General features: G+C 38.6%; 1 protein-coding gene across 1 annotated transcript in view; it reads right to left on the bottom strand.

The window, feature by feature from the left end:
• The window catches only part of LPCAT2 (lysophosphatidylcholine acyltransferase 2), a 122,816-nt gene that overhangs the window by 64,201 nt on the left and 48,888 nt on the right, over nt 1-9,727 (bottom strand). Inside the window, exons 5-8 of the mRNA XM_018569583.1 lie at nt 9,405-9,516; nt 7,362-7,423; nt 5,712-5,770; nt 1,837-1,871 (exon numbers count right to left, since the gene is read on the bottom strand). Of these exons, the coding sequence (XP_018425085.1) occupies nt 1,837-1,871; nt 5,712-5,770; nt 7,362-7,423; nt 9,405-9,516 (268 nt within the window). The remainder of the gene's footprint in view (nt 1-1,836; nt 1,872-5,711; nt 5,771-7,361; nt 7,424-9,404; nt 9,517-9,727) is intronic.

The raw sequence follows: 9,727 nt of genomic DNA, 5'->3' as shown, positions 1-9,727 counted from the left end.
GCAGTCTGCCGGATCTCAGGGGGGCTTTGCAGGATCTGTGGGGGGTTTTGCAGGCTCCAAAGCCCCCCACAGATCCTGCACAGCCCCCCTGAGATCTGGCACAGCCCCCCACAGATCCTGCAGTCTGCCGGATCTCAGGAGGAGTGAGACTAAGAGGCTACAGTTGGCAAGTACCTACTGTTACAGATCAAGCTAAGAACTTGTTTCTGAACCAGTTCGTTATGTTTACATTATTAAAGTTTTGTTGAGAGAAGTCTATGATCTATGTGTGCTGTTTTTTTTTTTCTTGGTGGGGGGCCCGGGAGGCCCAAGAAACTGTTTGCCCATGCATGTTATATATATATGTTCACCAGGGTCCCCTTAAGAGATTTATTGAGTTCTAATATCCGCTTTGTTTATGGGTAACTATGGATACTCAGATGAATATATGTACGTATCGGCTTGCTCTGCTCCATACCCCTGACAAAGTCGCGTAAAGGACGCAATGTGCTTAGGGTGGAACTAGAGATGCCGGTGGACACTTTGTTTTTACAAGCAAACAGCTATAGCGGGTTTTCTTTTCAAAACGGTTATTTCTTGTGTACCCTGTGGGTATTTTTTAATAAAGTGCGCTTTTATTACCAAAACGGTGTGCACTATTTGCTTTTTCTCTTTGCCACATGTTTTTTCGAGTACACTTGTCCTGGAACTGACTGATTTATCTCTGTGGGTGATATGCTCATGAAAGAGAGTGACGCTAAAGTCTAAGGAAGCTTATGTGGGTTTCCCTCCTGCCCGTAACAGGAGGGACAGTGCTATTCAGACCTGGCAGTAGGTCTTTTAAAAAGGTAAGCAGCACTCCAGAAGGGCTTTTCTTAGGAGCGGTTCTCTGTTTATTGTTGAAAGCATTCTCTTACACTAGGACTGTTCCAATAGTATTTGGTGGGTATTTTTTTTCTTTTGATGTTTAACTATTTTTTCACAGTTTTATGAACACAACAACAAACTTTATGAATCTTCATTGATTAATTATAAGATTCTTCACTTTATTTTTATATGTTAATACTTCATATTTGGTGGTTAGACTTGTTTGAAGTATCACTGTGTTTTATTCTACTACTCACTTAATGTTGGCTTCATAGGTGATACATTTATTCACTTAAATTAACTTTCTCACAATATGAGTTGACGTTTTAGAACGTGATCTTTATTGCTTATTGATTATTATAGATTAGATAGTTTAGCTTATGATTATTCTTTCATATATTCAATTTCAGACACAAATTAGAACTTCAGCGTGGCACATCTTAATCTATTTGTGAATGTTAACAGTAATACCAACCCACAAAGCCAAATATTGAACATGTCCAACGTGGTACCCAATATCACGCCACCAGTGCAGCTGTTATGTTACGTGTTGTAATGTGTACTATATACATAACTGCTTATTGTTTACTGGGGAAACTAAAATGTTTAGCAGTTATTGTGCACGTCAATTGAATTACATACAATAAATATATTTACGGCTTGTATTGATGGCTTTAGTTTGACATCAGTTTGAGATGCTTCTGAGAACATTCAATATTCATTAAAATGTGCATTTAACAGACAGCTGACCTCACTCTGACCTGCATTTAAACTTCTTCATAGAGGTGTTGCATCCCCATAGATTCGTATGGGAATGCAAAACTTGTCTAAAGTGAACAAAAGCCCACCAACGTATACATATTTTTGCAGAAATAAGAAAAGCAGCTCACTGAACGTTAATATTACTCTTAAAAATCCTCACTACAAATGCATAACTCTCTTTTTACGATTGATTAAGTGCCTTCATTTATTTCTAGATTTGAGACTTACACTGTAAATCCTTGCCAAGTCCAGGTGACTGTGTCCTAAGGCAGAGAAATAAATAATATTGCATGAAAAGAACAGAAACAGTTAATTTGACCATACACAGAGGAAACCAATTACAATATTAAAACAACAAGATCTGTTAGTAATCCATATTTCCGAAGCAAAAAAGTAGGAACAATGGTAGTCAGAAAACAAAAATCCCTTACTTCACCTATACAACACACTATTGTGCTTTAAAAAAAAAAAACACACTGCCTATCTTTGCTCTACAAAGCACAGTAGTTACAGAGGAGTCAGTGAATGAAACCCCAGAGTGCAGCAGGGACTAGGAATCTAAAACAATCAGAATTGTGTTGGATGCTCATTATTTTGAAGCCATGGTAGATCTTCAAGATCAGAGGCACAAGTGGCAGAACATGTAAGTAGTAACAGTTTTCTTTTCATGGTCATGGATACTTTCTTTTATCTTTATTCAAGCAAGATAGTTTTAATTCTTAATAAGCAGTAAATTAACATTAAAACAAGATCACATTGACTTCTATAGCAGCAGAATCTGTGGAGCAAATCATCTTCAATGTTTACAGTAGAAGTTTCAAGTAATTCCCTGTGTAGCTTAGCTCACCCTGTTTCCCCCTCCCTGAGAAACTGCTTTAACCATGTATTAAAAGTAAGAAGGCTAAAATTCTGCAAAGTCCCTGCTTGGAGTGGGGAGCAGAGCTGCTGAGAGAACAACTGGAGTGACTTCAATGCTTCTGATGAATTACTCAAAAGTGACTGCTGCTATAGAGGTCAGTGAGGGCTTGTCATAAAGCCCATGTACTGCCTTTTAAAGCTTATCTAAACCCAAACAAAATGTAATATATTGCACTTTACCAATCCTTAATTGTAACACACCTCCTGTCTTAGGGTGGCTCCATTCTCTGGAGGAGCAATGGAGTCACCCTTGGACCACAGCATTGTTCCCCTGTGGAGAGGGTAATGTGAGATGCACTAGCAAATTTAGAATTGACTAACCAACTCAATCTGTACTCCAGCTAACACATTTTAAGCAGTTACAGAAAAGTCTTCATTTTTATCTTTTGGGATAAAGGTTTTACATAAATTAATAAAAGCTAACCATTGTAAGCACCCCTGTCACTGTTAAATGGTTTGTCTCAACCCTCTTTTACTGGACTTTGTCTATTAAAGGAAGTCGAAAAATAACAGAAAGGGAAAAAAGCCTAAAAAATTAAACTAATACCGCTACCACATCAAGAACTCGTAAGCTGAATTATATTGCATTTTTTGTTTCTGGGTATGAATACACTTTAAGTTATTTGACTGATTGGCTGTCCTTTTTGGCATCAGAGCTTAAACTCAGATACAAAATAGGCCTTGGAGACTGAGACTCAATCCCAACCCATGTTGTAATTCTGACAATTTATCTACTTGGCACCAAAACTGACCAGTTAATTTACATTTAAAGTGTGTTGTGTTTAAAAGGGCTTGTTGTACTGCAGTAAAATAGTTAATATGTTATTAACCAACATACTGTATATATGCAACACTCTTTTTCTCACTGCAAGCCCTTGTGTGGAAAAATTACAATTATTGTAGGAAAAATAGCTTGTCTTCTTGACTTTCTGCAATACTGTAGTACTGTGTCTGGGCCGCGAGTGGAACCCCTTGGCAGGAACGACAAGAAGGTCTGAGATCGAGGTACAAGAGGAGAATCCAAAAAGCGTAATCAAGTCCAGTCCGGGTCGAGGCAGGCAGCTAGGTGCAAAAATGGGAAGGCAGGCCAAAGAGTCGATAACCGGGAATTCAGAAGAAGGGTCAGGCAGCAGTTTCAAAACACAAGAGGCTGGGCGATCGCACCATAGGAGGTAGAATAACTCAACAAGCCAGGTCTCTGACTGGGATTTATACAGGTTGCCGAGACAACCAGGAGGCTTCCCCATCCAGGAGCCAATAGCATGAGGTGTGCACTGTGTGCTGCGGTGCTTCTACGATCTGGTAAAAAGCCCGCCAACCCCCACTACACCCCCGCCGTGTTTCCGGGGCTCCGCTGCCCCTCCTGCGAGCCTGGGACCAGCATCTCAGGTGTCGGCGGGAATCTGGGGGTCTGTTCACCAATCTCCTCCCCGCTCTATGGGACCAGGAGCGATGCGGATTGCATCACTTTGGGTCCCATAGCTGTCATTGCTTGGCTCCTGAAGCCGATCAAAAAGCTATTGAAGCGCGATCTGCACTTCAATAGGTTAGTTAAAATGGAAAGGTGACACTAGGGGTCTTTTGAGCCCCCAGTATCACCCTAAAGAGGACCTGTCCCCAGCAATATGCTATCACATAGGGGGCTTGTAAACCCCCTATGTGATAGCAATTACAATAAAGTAAAACAAAAAGCTTAAAAAAATAATTAAATAAAATGTAAAAATATGAAACAAAAATGTTGGTCGCCCGCGAGCATGCGCGTATTCACATACGCATGCGCCTTCATACGAAAATGATAATCGAGATACACATACAGGGTATCGCCGCGCACGCCAGTGAGAGAAAGTATTAGAGGGCCAATATTTATGCGTATCTCTAAATTGATAATGTGTAGGGGCTTTTAAAGCGTCGTCTATGGACTTTTTGTAGTATTGAATTTTGTCGCCGTTTCACAGACCTACACAATTTTTAACCTGGGCATGTTGGGTCTCTATTTACTTGTCGTAACCTTATCTCTTATATTTTACACAAAAATTTATATTGTGTTTTGGGGCACTAAATTCAGCTTAAGTGCATTTTTCACTAAATGTTTGGGTTTGGTAAAGAGTTTTGCTAATATTCTGCAACATAAAAATTTGCAACTCCCACCATTTAATTCTACAAGGTCTTGGCTTTATATATATAATGTTTGGGGGTTATAAATAATTTTCAGGCCTAAAATGTGGATTATGCCATGTGTGCAAAAAAAAATGAAAAAAGGCCTTGGCAGAGATAGAGTCCTTAATGGGTTAGTCCGCTTTAAGTTTTGGACAGGTGTTTGTAACTTCCATGAGAATGTGTCTTTTTTCAACCTAACTTTGTAACACTTTACCCCAAATCTAACACTTAACCTAGTCCTAAAATTATCCTAAATTCATCCTAACCAAACCCTTAAATAAGTTCACTTTAGAAAACCCTTCAGTGTTTGTCTATTATAATAACAGTAAGAAAATGTCATCTCAAATTGCTTTATAGAATCTTAGTGATGCTGCATTGCTTTAGGTACCTTGTTCAGATTAAACAGTTTTATTGTAATCTAGAATATAGTCTAGATCATTGACTTTTCATTCCTAGAAATCTAAAAAGTACAAAATCTATTTTCTCTAGGGAAAAAAGTTAGAAGTTAAATCATAATCAATACCCATTTTTTGAAATAAAAAAACTGGTTACTGGTTAGCATGGCAACAGTCTCATTTTTATATGACTTTTGTCAACATTTGTTTGAATTACCGTTTTTTCGCTCCATAAGACGCACTTTTTTTCCCCAAAAGGAAGGGGGGGGAAGCAGAGCTAAATGTACAGTAGGAGCCACTGCTCATTTACTACAAGTGATATGATTAGATCCCTTGTATTAAAACCAAGCTGCGGCGACGGCGGTGGTGATCAAGATCGGACGTTCTTCGTCTGCTCTGTGTGATCACTGAGACTGTGGCGCTGTAATCACAGCCTCACCTGTCTCAGCGGTCACTAACTGCAGCTTCTGTCACAGAAGCTGTGACAGAAGCTACAGTCTGTCGAGTGCTCCATAAAGGCGCACCGGACCTCCCTGTGTCCTATGGTCTGGTGCGTCTTATGGAACGCAAAATACGGTAAATTCTAACATAACAGTGGTGGTTTTAATGTAGAAAGTATATTAAAATACCTACCAAAGTGTTTGGGTATCGTAGGATAATGGGTTGTACAGGGACTGCAGGATAAAAAGCACCTAGGTGGTAATGATAAATAGCATTAAACATTAAAAGGAAATAGTACTAAATAGAATTGATGAATGTATAAAAATTATACCTATTGCAGTAAATAGGTCAGAATAATTTGGACCCTTTACCACTTTTTAAAAAATAGATGTATTAGGGTTTACTATTTTTTTCTTTTCTGAGCAAGGTCCTACCATTCAGAAGTTGAAGGAACAAAACTCTCTGTATCTTTGGTCTGTTGTTTCTGCTCAAGGAATGTGAAAAAAATAGTTTATTGTGGAGCTAGAGCATTTAATTTTGGGAGGCCTCTACACTTCAACTTGGCAAATGTTCCAAGGGGTCCCGGCCCTAGAAAGGTTGAGAACCACTGCTCTAAATGGTTCATCCATTTACCGATTCATAGGAAAAATGATAAGCCTTTAATCAATTACTGATAGGTAATTAACAATTAAGTCAACAACTGGAGGATGGGACTGAACTGAAATACTGTTTTCTATTAGTATAGTTAAAGTGTATGTAAACTATACAATGAAAAAAATACCTGTCGATCCTGCTAGAAATCCAGTCAGCTTAAAACCTCCTGGAGTTTAAAACACAGTTCCTCTGCTGCACCAAAATTCTAAGTAGTCTCATCAGCCCTCCCCAATTACCTCTGACCTTCAGAACACTTCCACCCAATGTTAGAGATGAGGAAAATGTTAGGTGTTCTGTAGTCTAAATAAGACTAGGCTGACAATGCTCCAGAGATGCAATACAGTAAGCGAGCCCCAGAAGTCTGTTACTGGTTGGATTACCAGGTCAAAATAAAATAAAAAACAAAAAAACGGAAAAGAAAGGAGAACTAATCCCACCAAGAACCAGTAAGCTGCCAAATATTTTTTTCCTTGGCTTAGATTTGCATGCCATTTGCCTATACATAGCAGCACACTGTGGATACCTCTGCAGTATATGGCACTGATGCAATACATGATGCTTAAGCATCCTTCATTATTATATGTTTGCCGTGGTAGATAGTTCATCCATGCTGCAAATTATCTACTTGTGATGCAGCTGTTGTGCATTCAGAGTTTACACATTGGAAGAAAGTAAAGGTAAGTGTTTATTTAAAAAAAAAATTCTTTAACTACCCTAACATTTTATATATGAATCTACACATTTTAACATGTCCATATTTCTATTTTACTTTTGTGTTTAGAAGAAAGCAGGAGTAAAATGACCATATGATGTGTCACAGTGGTGCTTAAAAATGTAAATTGGTAACAATGACTACAAGGGGTTCAGCAAGGTATAGAGCCAACCTAGGGAGTATTTTCTGTCCTGCTAGACTTCTGATTCTGCTAAATAATGTTTCTAAGTTACGTGGGAGACACAACCTTTACTGATATTAGGATGTTCTGTCAGTTTCAGCAGCAATTGGGAGTAGCCTTATCCTGCAGGTCAATGCTTGCTGATTACAGTAAAAGGTACAGCTCAACTTTTTAATATAGTAGGATAATGATAAATGGAAGGCATTGTATAAAAAACGCACTCTTTTGAACACCATCATCAGCAAAGCAAAGTTAAAATAATTCAATAAACAGTCTTACTATTCCCAAAACTCACCTTGCTTAAATGATATTAAACAGGAGCGGTTTGTACAGGTACCTTCTGGAAAAATCAAAATCATATAAAGTTTTAAAAAGATTTATTCCAATGTTCTTATTCGAAAACAGTTAAAAAAGAAAAATCTCAGTTCAACCTTAGGGTAACAGTGGCTATGCACACACAGCAACAGCAATTGATAAAATGTGTTTAGACTGTTTTCTCTTTTTAGGATTTTCTTCCATAATCCTTTTCCTACATTGTGGTGGGCTCTTTCATAGATGGTTAGTTAAAAGCATCAATAAAAATGCATTCATAAACTGAAAAGCAGTGGTTCTGTTTTAGTTGTAACTCCATTTTTAAATATTTTGTACCCATGATTTACATTTTAAATTAAAAAATGTGTGAATATTGGGTGAAATATTTATAAATAGCCACCAGAATGTTAAAACATACTCATCAGTAATTTGTTTTTAAGGAATCTTTACACAATTAAATTGTTAACCTAAGGCTAGCCATACATGTGTAGAAATCACTTTGATTCTCCCATCCATGCTAGACGTTATGATTAGAGAAATCTGCACTGAGGGCTATTATATTCAGTGCCACCAGCACCCACAGCTGTCTGTATACCTGAACAGTGGCTGCATCTGATGGGATGCAATCACTGATGAGAAAACAAAAACAAGGGGCGCCTTCCCTAGTGTAGATAAATGTTTATTTTATGAATGGCAAAATGTGGACTGGTACTCACAACAGAGTAGGTAACATTGAGCCTTCAAATCAAAGGTTGATCCTCAGTCTTGGCAAAAAACAAGAGCAGCATGAGAGAGCTGCACAAATGGTGGTTCCTATGTGACAGCACAGTATGCCTGGGTTTATGCACAAATGGTGGTTCCTATGTGACAGCACAGTATGCCTGGGTTTATGCGTTTCCAAGGCCACAACAGGAAAACCGGGGCCATGCCCCGGAAACGCGTAAACCCAGGCATACTGTGCTGTCACACAGGGACCACCATTTGGGCAGCTCTCTCATGCTGCTCTTGTTTTTTGCCAAGACTGAGGATCAACCTTTGATTTGAAAGCTCAATGTTACCTACTCTGTTGTGAGTATCATTCCACGTTTTGCCATTTATCAAATAAAAAATTATCTACACTAGGGAAGGCGCCCCTTGTTTTTGCTTTCTCATCTCAGATATTACAGTCTCCCTGACTGATGTGGGGCAGCGACCTGTAGAACTTATATATATATATATATATGTGTGTGTGTGTGTGTGTGTGTGTGTGTGTGTGTGTGTGTGTGTGTTGAGTGGTCATCTCTGGCGCTATTGGCTGACAAATTTTCCGCTCAGCTTCAATTTTGAGAATCAACTTTTGTGGAGCTGGGTGGTGCCAACAGGGCCTCCCATTATTCAAACTCTGGTCAACTGAGCAGGAATTGGCTGAAATTAGAACCCTGTATGGCAGGATTAAGAGATGATTCCACCCACTTGGAAGAGACAGTGGATAGCATTTAAGTCTAACCTATTCACACCTCCTGAAGTTTTCCTAAAGATAATGGTACAGTCATAATAACACTAATTAAAAAAGCTTGAAATTAAACAATAGTTTGGGAACTTTCCTGGGTGTTATTCTGGAAGCTTCTTCTTCTAATCTAGCCATTTCGCCGTATGAAGTCAAAGACAATAACAGCATCCTGCCCCTTTTGTTTAAGTGCAGCTGCGGGATGGGGAATACCCTGACTGCAGCTGTTTGGACATGCCCCTGCTCACAATTTTACTTTTTTTCTATCTGTGCGATTGCCTAAGCACAACACAAAGTCATGACAGGATGTCACGGTGTTATGAAAATTTTAAATTTGTCTGGGTTAGTGTGAGGTAAATTGTGTTACTTTGTTCACACCTCCTCAACTGAATTAATTAAATAAGATACTGAAACAAGATACCAGAAAAAATGTGTGATACATGCACTGAAGGCCAGAAAACAAATATATAATTTAGTTTAAGAAATTCGGTAGGCAACACACTAAATTTGCTAAATTGGTCATATACAAAACGTCAAACCTGTGGCCACTCTCCTTGTGATGTTGCTCGCTTAGTTATTTCATCGATTGTGTGTTTTCTAGAATCAGGATCTGTTCTTGACACCAGTATGGGCTGGAGGGAACGGAGGATACCTACAACATGAGACAAGTCTGTTGAATTTACCACTTCAGAAACTGTACTCTCACTATGGTGACATCACTTTCTCATTCTGATAGGAGAAGCAGGTAATAGTGTCTTTTCTATTTCAAAGATTTTATTATTGATATCACAAGACATTTATATACAGAAAAAAAAAAAAAAAAAAAAAAAGGGGAAGGAAAAAAACAGTTATAAGAACAAAAA

This window comes from Nanorana parkeri, unplaced genomic scaffold (genome assembly GCF_000935625.1).
Source record: "Nanorana parkeri isolate BGI_ZX_2015 unplaced genomic scaffold, ASM93562v1 scaffold1362, whole genome shotgun sequence".
Taxonomy (NCBI): domain Eukaryota; kingdom Metazoa; phylum Chordata; class Amphibia; order Anura; family Dicroglossidae; genus Nanorana; species Nanorana parkeri.
This window is presented reverse-complemented; position numbering and strand designations above follow the sequence as displayed.